The 22,876-nt window shown below is 39.5% G+C and overlaps 1 protein-coding gene across 3 annotated transcripts in view; it reads left to right on the top strand.

The window, feature by feature from the left end:
• rbm20 (RNA binding motif protein 20) overlaps window positions 1-22,876 on the top strand; it is a 55,123-nt gene that overhangs the window by 22,354 nt on the left and 9,893 nt on the right. For all 3 annotated transcript variants that reach the window (XR_014920932.1, XM_085459895.1, XM_085459896.1), the window contains exons 2-5: window positions 13,799-14,843; window positions 15,234-15,298; window positions 15,625-15,734; window positions 17,203-17,303. Coding sequence is in view for 2 of the 3 variants with exons in the window: in XM_085459895.1 (XP_085316021.1) it covers window positions 13,799-14,843; window positions 15,234-15,298; window positions 15,625-15,734; window positions 17,203-17,303 (1,321 nt within the window). In the remaining variant the exon portion in view is untranslated. The remainder of the gene's footprint in view (window positions 1-13,798; window positions 14,844-15,233; window positions 15,299-15,624; window positions 15,735-17,202; window positions 17,304-22,876) is intronic.

The following is a 22,876-nucleotide window of genomic DNA, read 5'->3' as shown; positions in this document are numbered from 1 at the left end:
AGCATGCTGATCCACACAGGTATGCACACATGGGTATTCACAGACGCGGACTAAAGCTTTCTTGGCTGCTGCCTCAAAGCACACTGTGCGCTGTCTATCTTGCGTGCTGCACAATATCGTTTATTATTTAGTAAATATTGATATCTATGACTAGCTAGTTTATTGTGATGGTGCTTTGTTTTCTCTATTATTATGTTGCTCTTTGTTGTTTGCTGTCTCCTCTGTTTGTTTTTTTTGTTTGTTTTTTTTCTCCATACAGGTGACCCAGGATGACAAAGGATGAACTGAAGCTCTGCCATCACGTAATGTCGCATACTGCTGTTTCTGATGTCATTTAGAAAAAAAAAAAAAAAAAAAAAAAAAATGCCCGGGCCGATTTTTTGTCCCAGTCCAGCCTTGCTGGGAAGGGTGAAGACAACTGGGTTGCCCGGCCCTGGCCACGAGGTGTCCCTTATTTATTTTTCAGGGAGTTGGCAACCCTAATTTGTAGCTATAAAATGATAAAGTACAAGATGAGTAGTCTTAGTTTATCGCTTGAGTTTTATTAGTATGTATTACTCCAATGACTAAGCTCTGCAGAGAAATCCCTCGATGGTCATTACTCCAGGGCATAGCCAACCCATTCTGTCCACTGGCTTTGAGGGGGATTTCTCACTTACACTGGGACGACTGTCTCTTCTTTCCCCTTCGGTTCGTTTGTCGTTTTAGGGTTTCTGCAGAGCAGCTGTTGGAAAAGGTGGTAAAATCGCTTGCTTTCCCTGTTTAGGCTCATTTCTACTAATGGTTCTTTGAGCAGCCTGAGATGCCAGCAGTTTCCTGAGATGAGATATATTGAGCCATATGGCAGCAATGGCCTCTCTATCACTGTCAGCTTTGTGTTATGTCCACCGCTGTTTTACTTTTAGGGTAAAACAGTATGACTGGCTGTTTTATCCTTCTGTCGTCTTCACTTTAACTCTCATTTTTATTGCTGTGCCATGTGGTTTGTGTCTTGACTGTATTTCAATATCACAATGAGACAACCGTGTTAAGCCAATTTTATTGGTAAAATAAAAGGTGACTGAACCATTACTCAACATGCAGTTTAGACTATATGAGCTACAAATAGCTAATAAATTACTATTAATAAAACATGAAATTCATAGCAGATTATCCCTCTTTTTGCATGAGACCAATATTTCCAGTGAAAGAGAGAAAACAAGAAAAATGTCTATGTGTGCAATCACTTTCAATGTCTTTTGTTGAATTCGACTCCCAACCCACCCATAGCAAGTGAAGCTATTGAATTACCTTGTATTTAAAATACTAGTAAATGCCCATACTGTTGGAAAAATGATATATTTAATCACACTGTGAGAAGTAAAAGTGGTAGTAGATGTTTAATTGCTTAAATTTTGGGCAGTTTTAGCCCATTTGTAGGTAGTTTGTAGGCATTTATCATTCAAATTGGACATAAATGAGATGCTAATGTAGTGATCTTAAAGTAGTGGGTGCTTTAAAAGCATTCATTTTAGCCAATTGCTATGTTCTTGTCAGGCAACACAATGAATTCATTTTATAGTACGTTTAATTCCACATTTATGGATGTAAATTATAGATGTTGTTGCTACCAAGTAAAAATGATACGAAGCTTTTATAATGTGTTATTGGTGCATGAGTGCTAAAACAGGTTTCTTTAGTCTGTTGCTAGGCAGTTGCAACAGTTTCTGATACAGATAAGAATCTTCAGGGATTGTAGCTCATCCTTTGTACCAAGTTTAGTTGTTGAACTCCTGATTGTGTATGAGGACTGTTGCAGACAGACAGAGATTTTGCATATTGCAATACGATCAATACTCGTAGCTCTCCCACCCATTTTATTTGTGGGCGATTGTGGCTCAAGAGTTGGGAGTTCGCCTTGTAATCGGAAGGTTGCCGGTTCGAGCCCCGGCTTGGACAGTCTCGGTCGTTGTGTCCTTGGGCAAGACACTTCACCCGTTGCCTACTGGTGGTGGTCAGAGGGCCCGGTGGCGCCAGTGTCCGGCAGCCTCGCCTCTGTCAGTGCGCCCCAGGGTGGCTGTGGCTACAATGTAGCTTGCTATCGCCAGTGTGTGAATGGGTGGATGACTGGATATGTAAAGCGCTTTGGGGTCCTTAGGGACTAGTAAAGCGCTATATAAATACAGGCCATTTACCATTTTTTACCATTTATTTGATCTTTGTCCAGTTTTGTGCAGTCACCTTCCTGCAGGGAATCCTGTGCATGCTTCACTTGGTTTGCAGTGGTTTTACTGAATTACATTGCTGGTTGGACTATTTATCGGCTCTAAAGGAATTTATTGAATCATTAATGGTGCATTTCAGCTTAGTTTGAAAAGATGCAATTTTATAATGTAGGCCAGGAAACACTGTGGCTTGCATTAGTGCTACTCAGGGGTAGATGGAGTAATTTTAAAAGATGATGGGAGGTGAGAAAGGAGCTGCACTCCCATTGGCTGAGAGGTCAGAGACTGGGATGACACAGCTGGGTGCAATTGATATTTGTGAGGCTGGCAGAAGTGACAGATGGCAAAATGCAATGCTGGCTTTGGAAGGAGATGGAGGAGAGTGGGAGTGAGGTAAGACCGTGGAGAGAGGGTGAAAGGAAGGAAAGAGAGAAGGAATGAAGGAGGGGTTGTAGGAATCATCGCTACATCACGTTGCGCACCAATATAGCTCTGATGTTGCTGACCACAGTCAGGAACGACTAAACTTACGTGTTCCTTACTCTACCCCGCAGTTACACATCAACAGAAGTAATCAGTAAGCTTGTGGACATGTTAAGCTTTATTTTGATGTTTACACTGGGAATTTCACAAAGAAACATGAATGTGGTACGGCACAGCAGCTTCCAGTGAAAAGTAAATTTACTGTCTACACCCAGACAGCAGCTATAAATAACTATTTCAGAGCAGCAGAAAAAATGGCTGGTAAAGCTCAGCTGTCAAAGCCAACACACACCCCCATTCCTCATATTACTTCACCTCTGAGTCTTGTGACAGTTCCTGTGCTTGAATTCCCACATTACAAATATTTTACTAATCCAGTTTAGACAGGATTAACTCGCCAAGAAGAAAAAAAATACTATTTGGGCTGACTGTATTTCTTACATAGTATATATCTTTATTTTAATTAAGGGAAATGGATCATTTTTTGTCTAACTGGTGCTAGTTTATGGAGTTTAGACTTTCCCTATGAGGTTGCCTTCCTTCTTTTCGCCAGCAGCAGCTCTGACAGCCAGCTGGATCGCTGATGTCACTCTGTCCAAAGCTGACTCACCTGGCCCTCAGCACTCAGCACCCAGTTTGACACTCAGTGTTAGCAGATCCCAGGTAACCGAAGGGCTTTTCTTAGCTCTTGTCAGCACTGCTGAATCAAAACTAACCACAGAACATCCGATAGACTAGAAAAAATGGACAAGTGTTGATAAAGGTTTGGCATTACAATTCATGGGTTACTTGTCATAGGTTTTTTTTTGTAAATTTAGTGAATAGCGAGCACATTTTTTGTCATCAGTTGGCTAGTAAAAAATTTTTTGCATTCGCTTTAAGCAGGTGTCCCTTTAAAGTCCTTAAGTGGGCACCATGCCATGGGGGCTTTGACAACTAATTGCGGATTTCCTGCTAGGAAACATATTTTTTGGAGGGCTCTTAAAAGTCCACAGTTGGGAGACAGCTATCAAGTAACACTTTTGACCTGCATGTTTCTCCACGACTCCAGTATCCTACCAGCCTATGCTTGAAACAAGATCACCTTCAGCTACCGTGTGCATGTGAGAACTAACTCTCTTAACGTGTAGTTGCATATCTCCTGTTCACTTTTGGTGTAAGTCATTGATTTAAAGGTTTGTTTGTTGCTGATTATCCTGGGCGGGGTGCATGCGATTGAAGTTGCCCCACAAACTTTAGTTTACATTTTAATATGACTTCATAAAACCCTGTGACTGATCCCCTGCATAAATCTTACCATTTTACAAGCATCACCAGAGAAACATGGTATGGATCAAAGTGATGCCTTTGAGTGGATGTGTCAGCTTTACGGGGGTTGCGATGGGCCAGACCCTATGTCTCTGTGGCCGAGATACCTCACCCGTCGCTAGAAACCTATAAATCAGGAACTACCGTCTGTGCCAAATGTGGATGAAAGCAAGCTGACCCCGCTTCCTAGCACATATCTCACCATGTGACCGTCTTTCGTTGCTTGATAGGCTGCAGCTATGTGTCTCATTTGTTGAAAAGTTAAATTAAGGTTCTGGAGTGTCAGTAACGATTTTTGCCCTATTAGGAAGAGCAGAGGTTACACGTGCTCCTCTTGATTAGTGTCTTGAGTCATGCATTCAGCAGTATCCACGTATACGCATCTCTCCACATTCTGTCTGCATGTCACATCTGTGCAAGGGATTGGAAAGCCTTTGTTTCCCATTCCAAGGCTACCATACCACCATCATGGCATTTCATTATGAGGCACACTTTCTAAATCGCTGCCTGCAAATGTAAACACTGTATGTCATATTCTAGGAACCTGGTAAGGACCTGTTAATTAAAATGAAAAGAGTGCCCTCATATGGCAAAATGATGAATCCTTATCAGACCACCTGGGGCTACTTATGTTGATATGTAGCACCACCTAGTGGACAGCAGAAATAGTTTTTTGTAAGGGACCTACCTTGTAGGTCTTTTTACTAACAGTGTATGGACAAAAATAATGTCTCTTTTTAGTCAAAATGTTGTAAATTATTACATTTTATGGTAAAGATTGTGTGTAAGTGGAATTAGGCAAAAAAGATGACAACCCTGTCGGTTGGTACAGTCATCATGAAATTAATACAAGTCAGTGAAGCAGTAGAGACATGATTTAATGTGGATCTAATCCTAAACTGCTAAAGAAATTTCTAATCAGTAAAACAAAAAAATAGAAGTGACAAAAAACATAATTAACGTTTTGATAATATGCAGAATAAACATTACTTTTGCATTTTAATGGAATTAAAATCGTCTGTGAATAGAGGAATAACATAAATACCATTCACAACCTTTTGTGTGATACTTCAGGCTTTTCCGTGTACTTTCAGCTACAGTTTTTAAAAAGTCTGATTTTCTAAGTTGTACCACACTTTAAGAAAACAGCATTACAAGACATTGCAGCTGCAAGTACTTACAGAAAACGTTCTGAAGCTAAATCAAAAACTAAAGGAGACAAAATAAAATCTATGTTTAGTATAATTATCAGTTTGCTTTCTTTCTTCACTAACACACAATTTGTTTTTGCATTAGTCTGCTGGATCCAGTCAGAAAATGCAGTTGATTTAAATGTGTTAGAAAACAGTACTTGAAAGATATTCTGCAACTTTATTTTGGTGAATTTTAATAATAATAATAATACGTTTACTACTACCGGTATTAAAAAAATAAAAAAAATTTTTTTCTTGATAGTCATAAAGTATGGCAGTCAAACAAGCAGCTTGTTCTCTCCCTGCCATCTGGTTGTGACGCTAACAGATGGAGTGACTATAAATCTCTCAAACTGAAGGCTCCTTGGGAGTTGAATGCATGTATGCTTAAGTAAAGATTTTATTTGCAGCTGTAAAAAAAATGTACTGACAGCACTTTACATAAAACCCCAATAAAAAAAAAAAGTAGGCTTACATATATTATGTATGTATGTATTATATATGTATTTTAATGTATATGTTTTTTGTAAATTTTATTTTATCTACAGTAGGCTGGAGTATAGTGTCGTGTTTTAAACATGTGTTTTGCCTGACAAGCGATCAGGGGAGGACACAGAAATCTCTTTGTGTTTCAGTCAGGAAAAGAATCTAATGTGAAAATCTGTCAAATCAAATGTACATGACTACCCGTGGTGACTTCTTATGAAATAGGAAGCGAACAAAATGCATTATGTAATTCTAATGATCTGGTTTTAACTACATGAATGCATAACAACACAAAAAACCAAAAAACAAAACAAAAAACCTCCCAAAAGTAAATCAAAAGACAAATGTTGTGAAAGTTTTATTTTTTGTACATGCCCAGACAGCACATTTGTAAAGTGAAAACTTATATATAATTTTTTTAAAATGTGCTTAAATATGTATCATTTTTTATAAATAGAGTTAAGTTGTATAAATATAAAAACAAATTGCAATATTATAGTCATGTAGCTGTAATGATGAACAACAAATAATTATTATTTTGTTTTATTTACATCATAAAATAAAAAAGACAACTTTTATTGTAGAAATGTAAATGTATTCAATTTTTTCAGTGTTAATAAATCTTACAACAACAGCTTTTCTGGTTGCCGTGAGTTTCACGCATACTTCACTTGTTTTCCTGGTATCTTTTGGAGAAAGCAGAAATTAGAGACAAGTCTTTTCCAATGAGGTGTTTTTTAGGCAAAACTAATTTTTCGTATGTGCACATTATGCATACAAGAAGCTAATGTTTTTTATTGTTAAAATCACACCATATGCATACCCTTCAGATTGGAGGTATTTGAATATGCATCTTTTTTGATTTATCAAATGTTTTGTTTGGGGTTTTTTTGGGTTTTTTTACATCCGTGTTTTGCGTCGCAAAACTTCCTGATTGTGGGTTTGCTGGTGCGAAACACGTACGAGGTAGTTGGTTGGTAGTCTTGTGACAGCTTTTACTGTTTTTTGTGACTTTGAACCTGACACTTGACTCCACACCAAACTTTACAGCTGCTATTGTGGAGGCAACAGATTCAGGATTGCACTGCATTACCCAAATGCCTTCTCTGTAAATACTTTCTCCTCCTGTGTGCTGGTCTGCCCCGTCCTCACACACACATGCCAACCACTTGTGACTTTTCATCACACGCGTCTCTGCCTCTGCCTGTCCCGTTAACACAGGGAAGCAGTGTCACTCACGCTGGGGTAAAGACCTCTAGCAGTGATGTTATGTTAGTGTACATGTGCTAGCATTAGTCAACATGTTAGTGGACAAAGATGCCATCTCAGCTGCTGGGCAAAGGTCAGATTATTAAGAAGCAGTGCAGAATTTAGCGTCAGAGGTGTAACTCGGACCTTCACTGCCTAACTTTTCAAGGTTTGTGCATTTCTTCCAATACGTCAAGGTTTGCTTGTCAGTTTTGGCTCGTTGGGTGTATAGCATCAAGTGTTGTCAGCTGCACGGAAGCAGGATTTATAGCTAATCGTGAAGATGCAACTGTTTTGGACAATGTTGCATTTTGCTGGATGTTTTACTGGACTCAGCGGATGACTATTCTTGAACCAAACTGGACCTGAACCCTTCCTCTAATTTGTTACTTCCTCCGATGAGGCTTTGTAGACAGACCAGATCAACGCTCAAGTTTTTGACTATGATGCTGTCTTGCGAGTTTTGCAGAGAGAATGTGGTTGTTGTAGTTTGACATGTCCCCCAAACGACTGTGTTATTATTGTTTTTAAAATAGAACAGCTTGGCAGCTGTTTTTGGCTGATTTTTATGAATCTGCTGCTTTACGTATGCTTCTCATAATACAGTATGCACGAATGAAGTTTTAACTGGACATTAGGATGTGGTCTTGTATTTGTATAATGCTTTGTTGAGCTGAATTTAAAAGGAATCAGCGCTCCAGGTGCAGAATAGAGCTTATCTGACTGCTTTCTGAATAAGGAAATAGATGGGAGTTTTTTCTTTTAACATTCATATGAATTTTTCACTGAAATAATTAGAAATAATTAGATTCTTGAACTACAGTGAAAATATGGGGGAGGACATCATAATGCACAACGTATGTGCCCCTGTCCACAAGGGGGGGGGGGGGGGGGGAGATTTTCTTAATAAAATGGATTTATATTGTTTTGGTTATTGGCATTTTATATTGGTTTATGTTATTAGAAACATCATATTTTCTGTTGTTAAGGAATGTATTTTCATTTGATTTTAAAATATGCTGATGACACTCAGCCTTTAACCTCTTTTTGTTGTCCTTTTTTTTCTTTAGCAAAAAGGTCACTATGAGTCTTTATTATGTTTTTGTGACAGCTTATGGTTCCCTATCAGAAAAAAATGAATAAGTGAGCATGCATAGTTATCAGCAAATTAACTTGTAAATGATGCCATATGAGAAAGTAGACATTCTTGTTTGATACCATCTGCCATCACTTTGCTCCGTAAGTTTATAAACAGCCGTAATTCTGATGTATATTCTCTCTAATTATGTATTTTTAAAATTAAACCTTGTGGGACGAAATAGAAACCTGTACATGTATTTATGTAGCTAAGAACACATGAAGCTATTCTGAAGACTGAGCTAATGCTGTCTGCTATGAATCTGTACTGCGACTCTGACTGTGAGAGGCTGTTTTCAGCGCGTCACTCAGAGCAGGGAACTGTAACAAATACACACCAAAAAACACACTGGCACACCACCTGAAACAAAATAAGAACACATCACGGCAGATGATTCAAATATATTCTATATTTGAATATTCAAATATAGAATAGAAAAGAATAGAATAGCCCTTTATTTTCAAAATAAAAATAAAACAAATTGTGGGACTGGGGGCGCTGTGCAGCTGCATACGTGCCGCCATCTTACATTTATATAATGTATAATATCAATATTATATTTGTATTTCATACACGTGTGATGTTTTTATATATGATTTGCAACTGTTTTCTCTTTTGGATACTATAGTACCAGAGTGTGTTAGGATTGAAAATTGCACAGGCATGTTTCAAATCTAAGCTCTCTAGTCCATTTGAAAATGGTAAATGGTAAATGGCCTGTATTTATATAGCGCTTTTCTAGTCCCTAAGGACCCCAAAGCGCTTTACATATCCAGTCATCCACCCATTCACACACATTCACACACTGGTGATGGTAAGCTACATTGTAGCCACAGCCACCCTGGGGCGCACTGACAGAGGCGAGGCTGCCGGACACTGGCGCCACCAGGCCCTCTGACCACCACCAGTAGGCAACAGGTGAAGTGTCTTGCCCAAGGACACAACGACCGAGACTGTCCAAGCTGGGGCTCGAACCGGCAACCTTCCGATTACAAGGCGAACTCCCAACTCTTGAGCCACGATCGATAAATTGGTTATTTTAAACAGAAATGCATGTTTTTGTTTGTTTTTCTGTTTTGAATGATTTGTCTTCAGATTAGATTTGTTTGTCACTTTATAACTTCCTATTTACGTTTCCTGTCCATTCCTGTAGTTATTAAATATTCTTGATATTCTTTTCCACTTTTCAATGAAATATAGAAAGTCACATTGAATGTTTATTCTATCTATCTATCTATCTATCTATCTATCTATCTATCTATCTATCTATCTATCTATCTATCTATCTATCTATCTATCTATCTATCTATCTATCTATCTATCTATCTATCTATCTATCTATCTATCTATCTATCTATCTATCTATCTATCTATCTATCTATAAATAAGCTACAGAAACATATATGTATACATACATAGTGTTAAACCCTTCCCTTCCACAACTGGTTGAGGTTATTTTGACACCTATATTCCCTATCGTCATAACAAGATTAGTTTGAAGTGTCTGGCACACTGTGCCAGGAGCCCAAGAGTCCATATTAGCCTATTAAGGACACTGTGTATCATGATGGCAGAGGGCAACTCTAGTATTTATAGCTTTGAGTCATAAGCTGGAATGGTGTAAGTGTATCTCTCCATCAGCATGCTTGTTCACTTAAGAAGAACTGGGAGCTGTGAATTGTCCAGGATGAGCAAAATATCATACGCACAGGTATTATAACTCCACAGACTGTACTGGATTACTTTGCTTTGTATATGTTGCAAATACATAAATTATTTATTAACAAAGTTCCAAAGAGCTTTACAGACAAAGAACAATAAAAACTGTTGACTAAATTAGGGTAATAAGCCAAAACACTGAGTATGACCAATTATTGGAAACAGAAAGTTCTGCTGATGAACTAACTCATTGTGATGTACCACTTTGGACACATAATAAGTTAAATGAATGCTTTATTATCAGATTTGATTGAACTAGTATTTTTTTTATGATTTGATGGTGTTATACATCAGCCATTACTCTTATACTGTAGAAAATACACAACCTTTAATACAATATTTCAATACAAAGTGTACTACAATATTCTCAAAGTCCAAAACAAACTCACAATGTTTCATTTGGAGAGGTGGGATTTTAGGACCACAGTATATACAGCAAGATGATTTATGGCTCACTTGAAGTGTGAGTGATGGATATGATATGACAAGTTTATGATGTGGCGATGTAGTCACAAGACCATATCACAACTGAAAAAGCCAACAGGATGACAGACATGAAGGTGATAATCCTCTGCAAGATTCTGTTTCATAAATTAATATTTGAAAATGCCTTTTGACTTTTTTTTGTTTAGAACAACCAAAATCCATTTTATAATCTCTCACTTCTTAGGCACAGTACTACCTTTTATGAAAAAATTGCAAATAATCCAGATTCAAATGCTTCATAATTGCTGTGAACAAAGATTTATGGCTGTCGCTTATTTGTCTCTGACAGAGTATTTGCACAAATATTGAAGCAGTGGCCAGGCAGGCCGGTGTCAAGGGCTTAACATAGATAATGTGATGAATAGTCAAGTCGACTAAGTTTAGCTCTCGTGTAAGAGCATTCATCTGAAACTGAAAAGGCTGGCCAGTGAAACAGGGTCATGGCACCTGTGGGTTGTGTTGTTCTATTACAACAGTTTGTGTTGTGTTGTTGTGTCTGTAAATAAATAGCTCAGGTGCTAACTTTCCAACATCTTTGTCAAAATTAAATGGAATTTATGTTTTACATGGATGAATAATGTTAAATCAAATATTAATATGCAAATATTACGATTAAAAATCATACAGGACTTAATTTTCCTACAGCTCATTTCAATGTTTGTGTTTTGTACTTGCGTTTGAACTCTGGCTATCCAAACTTTGATTTTTCTTGCTTTTCCCAGTGCTTTTTCTTTGCATTGTGATGCTATAATATCAGGAGGTGGAACATCATTTACATAAGTAATCAGCTGATTGAGGTCTACAAAGCCACACTGCAAGATCCCAAATCCTCAATGAGTTAAAGATAATACCCTGTGAATGCAAGGCTGCGGCCAAGATGGAGAGTAAGATCTAGAAAGTCTAATCTCTTTCTTCAGTTTATTTCTTATAGCAGACAAAATTGAGATGATAGCTGCACTGACTAAGACCCAGAGGGACATTGGGATTGTAGGATCACGTGCTTTACTGAGATAGTTTTGCAGGAAAATCTTCCAAACTCATACTCAGCAGTTTTCAGATCTAACAGGCACACAGAGGCAGACTGGCAAGAGGAAATGTGTGAGGATTGCAGTACTTGTGATGTAGGATTAACAGATGATGTTATTCTAGACATGTTAATGTGAACTGCTTGCTGCGAGGCTCCAATCGTGTGATTGGTCGAGGGAGTTCACATGTGTTGCTGCTGCTTACATCCCGTTTGGGGCAGATTGAGAATGTGAACGCATAAGTTGTATTCAAACGGACAATACCTAACTTCTTTAGGAGACACTCATGATACACACTGAGCTCGCTTCATATGCTGTGAGTAGGATATCACAGGTTGCTAATGGAGGTCTGCAGAGACCTTTTAAGGGTTTTTCTGTGTTCTGTGAGCATGAACATGAAATGAGCTCCCAGGTTAACTGCAAAATGGAGCAAACTGACTTATGTGGGGACAACACAATCAGTACCAAGACAGTGTGATTTTTAGACTTTATCAGCTCTTTATCACCTGTAAAAGCTGCTAAATATGAAGAATTGAGCCTTCAGAAATTGACAAAGAGACATGACAGGGAGATTTTCAGGAGATGTGCAGATGTGTCAGTACACGTGGCCATCGTCATGGGAATACCTCAGTGGATTGTCTTCTTACCTTTCTGTTTCATCCTTGCACCTTGGACTTAATTAAAGAATACATGATATTTCCTGTGCTGTCAACAATGGACTGGAGATGTGTTAGTATTGACCATACTGGATCAAATATATGCTGCTTTAGATGGATATAACATTGCTTTAATTATGCTAGTATATGTGCCATAGAGATGTAATAAACTTTCAAAAGGTTTCAAAATTAAATTGATGAACAGGTCTTAACAGGTTAAAACATAGTGTCTGTGTCCATATGCACACTGATTAGCCACAATGTTTATACTGTGTAGGTCCTGAAAAACAACTGTGACCCGTTGGGGTATGGAAATGAACCTGGCAGGAGACCTGATAGTTTTAGGTTGGGACCTTTGGGAATTATGTTTGATTTAAGACATTGTTTCAATGCATAAGCAGATGGGAATCTGCTTATCAGAAGCAAAATGCTGTGTAATTACATTGTTTGGTTTGCCATAATCCCAGCAGCAATGACAACAGGCTAATGGCAGTGCTAAACTCTCATTTTCTGGTTTATTGCTTGTGAGATTTTCCATGTGTGCAGATATTAGCTGTGGGGCACTTAAGTGTGTAAAAATTTAAAGCTGAAACTTTGAAACTTTAAATCAGCCAATATCAGCAAGAAAAGGAAAACTGTGAAGTATCTGATAAATCTTTCTTTGTAATACCAGCAATATATGGTATTAGTTAGTGTAATGAAAGCTAATCAGAAATTAGCTGCCGGTGGGCATTAAGCCAAGCACAATATCAGTGCTTATTAAGCTGTTGCAAAGGACTGTGCAAACTGTGCAAAATGTGTCATTATTTGGTATCAGTACACAACATTTGCAAATCAAATTTTAAAAAAAATGCTCTGTACACAAGACCCTGTGTGATGCAAACTGTAGAGAATTGGTTGTTACTTATATATAGGTGTGGGAAACAATATGTGTACACATATCAATCCAGGCTCAGGGGGTTGGGAAGCGCATCTGTAACCGGAAGGTCGCTGGTTCGATCCTTGTACTCTCTGCCCTGGTCGTTGTGTCCTTGGGCAAGACACTTCACCTACCGCCTACTGGTGTGGGCCAGAGAGGCCGATGGCGCGATATGGCAGCCTCGCTTCTGTCAGTCTGCCCCAGGGCAGCTGTGGCTACAACCGTAGCTTGCCTCCACCAGTGTGTGAATGTGAGAGTGAATGAATAGTGGCATTGTAAAGCGCTTTGGGTGCCTTGAAAAGCGCTATATAAATCCAATCCATTATTATTATTATTATTATTATTATTATTATTATCATTATATTGAGCCAGTATTGTTATCAGAGTAATACTAGCAAGATTGAATCGATGGTTTAGTGAAAGCTGTGTTTTATTTTGTGAACTAAATATTCTGGAAAGTAAAAAATGCTTTAGTGATATTTAAAATGTGTTCAGAATTTGCAAACTGGTGATGATTGATGTCATAAATCATGACACAGCTCTCTGCTCTACATAAGCTGCTTTTTAAGTTAAAAGTATATATATTGGTTTTTGGTATTAGCAAAACTCACTGTGTCTTTACTTGGTATTGGATTGCTACCAAACCTTGCAGTATTGCAAATCACTAGTAAATAATTATGAAGCTATAAAAGAAAATGGTCTGAAAATATCATACAAATCACAGTATTGGCCACATATTTTATTAGAAATGAAAAACATGTGTAATGTGTAATTGACACTTTACAGACAGTTGTAGACTAAATCCACCATTTTTAATGAAGAACAGAGCAAAGATCTGTTCTGTAGCCTATAAGTATCAGTTAAATAGGCAAGGTTAATAGATTAGATCTTTGAGGTTCCTGAAAAACATCTGTGATCTTTTGTACCCTGCAGCATCACTTCGGGACCTTTGGACGGTGTTGACAATAAGGGTCTCCAGTTGGGTGTCCAGCTCCCAGGCAGTTCGCAGACAGGTCCTCAGCAGCAAAACCAGCAGCTCCTCTTGACTCCAGCCAGCCTCCAACTCGCTCAGCTTCAGGCCCAGCTTACCCTCCATCGCCTGAAACTGGCTCAGGAAGGCAACACAGCTGCTGCGGCCACTGTTCTCAATCAGGTTCTCTCCAATGTCAACATGTCTCAGCCCTTGTTTAATCAGTTACGGACTTCAACTATGGTTGGAAGTCAACAGAGTGCCTTCCCCACAGGAGTGCTAGGTTTCCCCTCTTCAAATTCAGCCTTGGGAGCCTTGGTCAGTGGGGGATTCAACCAAAATTCAGGCACTGTTAGGCTGAACCATCCTTGTGGAGGAGACGCGATGGGTCAACAGGGCAATGAGTATGGGAAAAAGTCTGGGTCGACTTACCCCTCTGACACAGACAGACGACTTCAGTACAACTTATCTGGAGGGACATCTGCAGCATCAGCCACTGCTGGTAACGGGCTGTCCACAGTTATCAATACTCAGGCAAATAACATGACCAATGTTGGTCTTCAGCGAGATTTCTATAGACAGGATATGCAAGTACAACAAGCTGGGTTTAGTGAGCAGAAAATGAACATTTTTAACTCAATGGGACATAAAGAGCAATGGCAAGGTCAAACCAACTTGTCTCACACCGGTATGGTGGATGTGGGTTCTAATCCTCCCCCTGCGTGGACACCAGCTGGACAGCCGGCTCGGCCTAGGACTGAACTATATAACCCAGAGGAGCCAACCCATGATACGAAGTTAAACTGCAATAGTGCAGCAGTTTCCTCTTTTGGTTCAAGTGGCATGCAGGCTTTAGGACTCTACCAGCACCTGCACGGAAAAGAGGAAGCTTTATCGTCAGGTACCAGGACACTTCAGCCTTATCAAGTCAATGATTACCATGCTGTTACACCCACTCAGCTGCCACACCAGTGTAGCATTTGTGACAAGAAGGTCTACAACCTAAAGGTGAGCAAATTGATGAGTGTAAATCTTAGCACGTGACCATTATATGAATCTATGCATTTGTATATTTGAAACAGGAACAGAACAAAGTTAGTTTTCTTGAACTAAAACACAAGTTTGTGCGTTGCTTGAAGGATTTTACAAAATTTAAACAAGTCCTGACTTTCTGAATGAGCATTAAGCAGATATTAAGAATAGCTAATATACAGTAGTTAAGTATTTTTGTTCGATGGCCTCTAAGTCCATGATGGTGTCTCTTTAATTGGTTTCAGCCATGAGGTTATACAAGGGGTAGCTAAGAGCCACTAAGGGAGGGCAAGTATTGGGCTTCCTGTGTCTAAGCTGTTTGAGTCTACATGTTCAGACAGTGTTTATGTGTGTACGTGTGTTTAGGACTGGGAACAGCACGTGAAGGGAAAGCTACACCTCCAGAATCGAATGTTGTATGCAAATGACAGGTGAGTCATTTACAACTCCAAAAATTCACTGCACACAGTCTAAATTAGACTATCATTGATGACTGAGGACGTTCAGTAAGCCTCTGTGTTGATGTGATTTGTTGTGGTTTTTGTTTTGCTGAGTTTCAGACTTTTTACACAGCTTTAAAACGATGTCGATCAATTCAGAGCAAACCTCTTTTAGCAGTTGGAAATATGTTAGTTTCCTTTTCCTTACTTCTTATGCAGCTGTCTTAATCTTTCTCTGAATATGAGCTCTGTCATAAGATATGAGCGAGCAAGGCAGGGGAGAGGCAGCTAAAATCAGCCGTCTCTGATTGTTGCAGTTCAGCGGTGGTATCAGCTGGAGCTACTCACTATGCTGTCAGCAGGCCTTCTGATGGAGGTCTGAACCCCGCAGGAACGAACCACATAGTCTGTTCTGCTGCGAGTCAAGGTAGGATAACCCACCACCAACACCACCAGCTGTGTATCTCCTTACATTAGCACAAAGTGTAAAACATCAGTCTTAACTCCTGCTGTAAGAGTGATATTTTACTCATCACTTGATTATGAGAAACGGGGTATTTTTAGGACATGAGGCAGCATGTTTTTATAGTTGAACACTTCTTATTTTAACACATTGAAGTGCTGCGTGCAGTTAGCGTGAAGTGTTTTGAAGTCCTAAAACAGTGCTGCACCGTGCCAAGTCATCTTTTTTTGTACATGCTGGAGGAGTAGTAGTAAACACAACAAAGCCGAAGACTTCTACGCGCTGCTTTTCTGACAAACTCTCTTGATCCTATTATATATGCTTCATGCATTCACTTATGTATAATTACTAACTACAAACTGCCAACAAGCCCATACAGCATTAATATATATTAATTACCTAACACAATTTTTATTGGATGAGTAATCTGTTAGAAGATCTCTGTCTCAGTATGTATTCCCATTGCTTGGAAGGGTGGTGAAGAAATGTCTTTAAATAAAATGGAAACAATGTGTTTTGAGCTACCCAAGACTGGGTAGCTGTTTGAACTATGCTAGTACTGTGTGCCAATTTCCAATAGTTCTGAGGTCATTCCATCATAGTTACAGCTCCTATGGCACATTCAACCGATTTTAAATTTAGACAATCTTCTCTTTAGGGTTTAAATAAATCTGAAGCTAACATTTGGATATCTATTGTGGAGGCACTCTGCACTTAAGATTAAACCATCTGGTTTAAATAGTTTTGGAGCTAAAATCCAAGTGATTGGATGGTCCCTTATGAGCAAGTATTTACACAACAATGGGAAGGAAGAGCTCTCGTGTAGCAAAAAGAGGCCTCTGGCAGAACCAGGCTCAGGGAAGTTCAGCCATCTGCTGCAACTGGCTCAAGCATGAGGGGAAAGAGACAAGAAAACATAATCACCACGAGTTAGCTAGGACTAATGCCTGCACGATTCTCACATCGGCCAAAATGGCAGAAATCTGCTTAATCAGACACCATGTGAATGTTGTGGTGCAGAGAAAACTGCAGAATGAAGACTCCAATCTGACTCATCAAACATTTTCATTCTCAGCTGCATCTCCATCTGTAATATCTATAAAGCTACAGGGCTTGTGTGAAAATGGGTTATGCAAATGAAACTGCAACTACATCTGCATCACAGTGGAGCATCATTACTGTTTCCCAGATGTTTCTCAAGAGTGACGTGTTTAGCAAAGCCTTTTCTTCCAGCTAGGTGCTGGTTGGGGCAAAAAAAGACTTTGAACAAAGAGGAAATTAAGAAAAAGCAACAATAAAAAAAAAAATTAAACATTTTGAACAAAATATTTAACAGTTTGAAAATGTACTTTACTAAAGCAAAGTTCTTCCCTCGCACTGGGTTTACTGTTTCAGGACAGTTGTAAGTTCCCATATCAAATTGTTTCCACAGATGTATCCTCAGGAGCCAGTATGTCATACTTGCCAGCTACAGCCATGAAGACTTACCCCACGCCAGACACAGGATTTGCCTCACACCAGCCAGAGTCAAAGGTCAGACAAATGTTTGGGTTTTTTGGATTGGATACATGGTTCTTTGTTAGAGCTTGCCCAGAGCACATAAATCAAATTTTAAGATAAGTTGGAAAAAATGCTAGTGACAAAGAAGCAGCTGAAATTCTTGATTTTTCACTCCCTATAAAAAAAAAATATATAATTCAAATTTGATTTTTTAAATTACATTTGAACATCCAACAGTATGTTCAAAGGGCTCTTATACCTTTGACATGATCTCTTCATTTAGTTTTTCTGAGCATTTATTCTGCTACACTTCTTTCATGTGACATTTAAACATCAAGAAAGAGTGAATAAGTAAGAATCAACACCAAATGTGTGCTGCTTATTGAATGGACTCAGTTCACCTTGTTGACAGACGCTCAGGCCCAACACCAAGTTTCATGTTAGCGCTCTTCCACTGAACTTTAATAGTTAGAAGACTACTTCCAAATCTATCAAGCGCATGAATTACGAAAGCCCTAGGTTTAAAAAAGAGCACAACAGCAATAAATACAAATACATACATAGGAACATTTATCCAGATTTACTCAAGAATACATTTATATTTTAAGAATAAGAGATTTTTTTGTAATTGCTTGAACACTTTTTCTTTTACTTCTGTTTTCTGGTTATGCACCCTAATATGTAAAGACACTTAGATTTAACCTCCTGATGACACTGAAGGATTCAAACATAATTAATATTAGCAATGTAGAGGGTTACCAAATGGGTTGCAAAAGCAAAAACTAATCCTAACACTGATTTTAAAGTATTTCTAAGAGTATAGATGAAGGATAGTTGTCCTAACTGTGGTCCTGCAGTGAGTTTGCCTGAGTTAAAGAGCCTGTGTTTGACTGGGGTTAAAAAAACAGCAGCTGTTGATAGGCGTCCATCATGACAACACAGTGCAGATGATGAGTGAAGAGAAAGGACACCAAAATTAGACCCAGCAAACGTTCGGGAAGCCTACACTTATGACTAGCATGCAGCTTTCAACAGTCTGCGGGCATCAACACACACCCAGTGCATGGATATGTATTAATATGGTTACACAAACACACTATACAGACTCGTGTGCTCTATACTTTATTTTAGCTTCAGTTTTTTATAATGCATAAAGCATGGCATTCAACTTGTTAGATTATATTTTCTCACTTTCTATAATTTCCCTTAAATTTTGAAGTTAAATTTGTAACTTTAAATTAAAGTTAATTTGTGACAAATTCAAAGTCAAATTCAAAGACAAGACAGGCCGATCCAGAGATGGATGCCTTAATGTTTAAACTAGATTCCTTCGCCGCTAAAGCCGCTGTTTGTTCTTTGTTGCCAGGGTAACTGTATAACAGAATGCTGAAGTAAGTGATGGAAAAAGCCGTGTGCGTCTTTGGTTGGTTTTTGACAAAGGATTTGATTTTATTAGCGTGGAAGTATTTATAGGGTGTGCTACATGAGCTAATGTTGGTTGCAATAAACACACACCTGTCCAAGCCTAACATGTGAGGTTTTATTGTTTTTAAAGCCCTGCGAGATCCCAGGGATCACACAAATGCACACACGCATACAAGTTTTGATATTCTGTGTCATTTTTAGTGTAACAGCAATTTAGTTGTTAGATATGCACAGAAAAAAATTAAAAAGTTACATAAATTGTTTTCATTAATTTCACTTAACTAAATAAAAAAAATTGTGGTTGCAGTTAACTGAAATAAAAAATAAAAACTACACTTTAGTAAGTGAATAAAAATTTTGAAAAGCGCTTTTCACAGGCAAGAGTCACAAAACCAAAATGCAAAAGTGCACCATTTTACCATATTAAGGCAAAAACTACAATAAAAACTAAGCATTTAGAAGTAACACAAATTAAGCTGATATGGTCGCTTTAAAAGCAAACGGGAATTAAACTGAAATGTGAGTAAAGTTTAATTAAAACTAAAAAATAAAAACTACAGTAACTCAGATACAAACCAGACTAAAAGGAAAAAAAATTACCAGTATAAAGATGAAAGCTATTTTCAGCTGCTCTATATTCAAAAGGGGATTTAGGTACCACCAAATGTTGGATCTGACACTTTTTCACCAAAGTCCCTCCAGACACAGCCCCATCCAAGGCTCAAACCAGGGATCTTTTGCTTGTGAGGGAATTTGTAAACCACTACACTGTGAAGATACCACAACATATAATAATGTGGGTTCATACATACATTAGAAGCATGCACAACTTTTGTTCCTCTGCACTGCAGTGTCAGCTGTCCAGCCTGACGTAACACAGTAGCTTCTTTCGACAGAACTCGAACAGAGATAAACACAGGATTACAGCTAACCGCTGCATGGAGCACAGACCTAAAGACCCTAGGGCCACACCCCCCAGGCAGCAGTGTTAAGTTTCAGACTGGTGAGAGACTGGTAAAGTGATCTGAGGAATCGGCTTGTGAGCACTCTGCGTAGGAACGTGGGGAGAAACTGTGAAACCAAACTGACCGTCTTGCAGCATGAACCCTGATTTGTAAAAAAAAGCAGACGTATCCTCAGAAGAGATTCCACTGCAATTTACTGAACACATTGCAAAGCTATATTTTTAGGACTGTTTCCTTTCGCTGAATTGTAAGAAACTGTAAGAAACTCGCAAGGGTTTAATTAAACAATTTCAGTCAGGGTTGATTGCCAGTTCAGTTAAAAGATTATTTGAAGTCCTTCCATTCCTGTTCTTTATGTATTTGTGCATTTTAATTGTTGATAATTAAGTTTTAGTGAACACTGAACATTACCAAAGGTCTTCTGTCATTTATTCAAATTATTTTTTTTAAATAAATAAACCACATTAAGGAGGTCCAGGCTGTGTGTAAAGTGTCTCCTTGTGAGTAGTCAACGACACGGCATAACTCTGCACTTCTGGTTTGCGGACCACGGAAACGGCTACTGTTCAAAGCCTGAGCCAACCTTGAAAGTGATCTTAATGCTGTGGTCAAACTGTCTGGCCTATCAGACACAGGCCTGACTTTTACAGGTCACACATTTGTGACTAAAGCAAGCAGCGACTGAGCCTCTTGTTCTCACTAATATCCCAGGGACATAAACAGCCTATTCCTGGATCTGTTTATTGAGCCCATCCTGAACTGACCTTTATGTGTTCTGGTGGTGGAACTGGCATGTGGCTGTTAATAGAATTATCATAATTGCATCTGAAGTTGTTAATGTCACTGTGCTGGCCAGAAACTATTAAGTTATAATATCTTTTTTTTTTTTTTAATAGCATTATCAAATGTTTTTTTTTTGTTGTCTAAAATATAGTCACATGGCACATGTTGTGTTTGGGCTGTTTGTGTATGCACAGAATATGCACCAAACTGACATGTAAATTTTAAAGGTTACTTTTTACGAAGACTTATATACACTCTAGATTCAAGCAAAGTAAAGTCTTTGTTATTGTTGGGCTTTTCTTGGACAAAATTAAAAATGCTCCGGGTCGAATCGAGACCCCGGTCTGGCTAATACATGGAACTGTCGGTCAGGTTTGTCAACCAATGGCAGGTAGCTCCATGCCCTCCTGGGTTTTAATTGCACCTTAGAACACATATGCATCAACACTACAATGAGCGGGTGGAGGGAGGTTTGGAGTCTTCTCCCACCCCCATTCTCTGCGGCCTGCTGGAGCGGGAGGGCTAGTAGGAGGAGTTGGCCATCCGACTGCGGTCTGGGGTGTGGGGCCTCCCTGCTGCTGCGGAGTCGGGGTGGTCTGCCTCTCCCCACCGCAGGGAAAAGGGTAACACCACCTGGGTCTGGGTGCAATTCCCCCCTCCAGGGACAAGGGTACCTAGACCCGGTTTGTAGAGTACGCTTGGGGAGTGTGATTGTGTGTACAGCGTCTCTTTATGTCTGTCTCCACGTTGGTTGAGTGTGGAGTGAGTGCATATGAGAGCATGAGGGTGGGAATGGATGTTTGTGTCTGTGTGTGCCTGTATGTCTGTGTCTATATGTCAGGTTGGGTATCAGACGCCACCTCTCTGGGGACACCTCAGGCCCTCCAAGGTTTGGAGGCCTATCTCCACCCACCACCACTTCCCCTGCCGGTGGCGGACTCCCTCAGGTGTCGGTGTGTTGGTGGTTCTTTGTGTCTGGGGGTGGGCGTCCGGGTACACACCGGCTCACTCCTTGGCGGCCGCTTGTCGGGGCCTGGGGCCTGGGGCTCGCTCGGGCCCCTTTGGAGGTGGGGTGCCCCCGGCCTCTCGGCCTGGGGCTCGGTCACTCAGGCGCAGCTGGGGGCCGGCGGAGCTCACGGGCGCGTCACTGCAACTCCCCCTGACTTCTGCTCCGCGGCTGCTGGGCGAGCCCTCATCTGGGACTCTCCTCAGCTCTTACTGGAACAGTGGCGCGGCTGCCCCTCTGTTGGTCTTCCATGGTCTCTTGTGTTCTGGGGGCCTCTGGATGTCTGGAGTTTTGATCTCCTCCATACCCGCTTCACACCCTGGAGGACGGGGCTGTGGCCCCCCCACACTCCCTAGCAGATCATTACATGGAGAAACCTTTGGAATGCAAGCATGCTGATCCACACAGGTATGCACATATGGGTATTCACAGACGCGGACTAAAGCTTTCTTGGCTGCTACCTCAAAGCACACTGTGCGCTGTCTATCTTGCGTGCTGCACAATATCGTTTATTATTTAGTAAATATTGATATCTATGGCTAGCTAGTTTATTGTGATGGTGCTTTGTTTTCTCTATTATTATGTTGCTCTTTGTTGTTTGCTGTCTCCTCTGTTTGTTTTTTTTGTTTGTTTGTTTTTTTTCTCCATACAGGTGACCCAGGAGTTCTTTTTTTTTTTTTTTTTTCTCTCTCTTCCCCCCCCTTCTCACCGTCTCTTCTCCCCTTTGGTTTTCTTTCTTTCTCTCCCCCTCTTTCTCTCATTCATTCCCCCTGTCCTATTTATTAAAAAAAAAAAAAAAAAAAAAAAAAAATGACAAAGGATGAACTGAAGCTCTGCCATCACGTAATGTCGCATACTGCTGTTTCTGATGTCATTTAAAAAAAAAAAAAAAAAAAAAAAGGTTTGTCAACCAGAGACACAGAAAGAAGAGGAGGGGTGCTGGAAAAGTTGCAGTTGCAGCACAATGGTTGCAGAATTAAGACTGTGATATAACAAGTTGAATTTATAACTGCTTTCTGCAGTGATGTCAAAGGAACATGACGGCATGTCACCAGCTAGTCTGATGGTGAATATAGTGCTTTGTATTTGCAAGATGCAATACGCAGGATTCACTCTTCTCCGTCACAGTAAAGAAGGTGCATAAGAGTTGCAGGTATCTGTATTATCAATTACAATATATCTTATGTGGTTTTAATACTAAAGTTTTACGTGTTATAAAACTCTATTTGATGGGTTTATCAAACTCTAAGTATGTGAGAATTACTAAAGGAAGCACTTTAGCTTCCACTTGTCTTCCTTCTCCAGCTTTATACCGGAGAGAGCACGTTCTAGTGTTTTTCCATAACAAAAGAGGGTATTGTGCCTCTGTATTACCCCCTCTCAGGTCAGATTTAAAAAAGGAATTACAAGTGGGTGCTGAGCAGTGC

The sequence above is a fragment of the Copadichromis virginalis genome, linkage group LG6 (genome assembly GCF_057382275.1).
Source record: "Copadichromis virginalis isolate Kocher_CV1m ecotype Utaka linkage group LG6, C_Virginalis_male_GT1.1, whole genome shotgun sequence".
In the NCBI taxonomy this organism is placed as follows: Eukaryota; Metazoa; Chordata; class Actinopteri; order Cichliformes; family Cichlidae; genus Copadichromis; species Copadichromis virginalis.
Note: the sequence above shows the minus strand (reverse complement) of the source record. Positions and strands in the feature narration are given on the sequence as shown.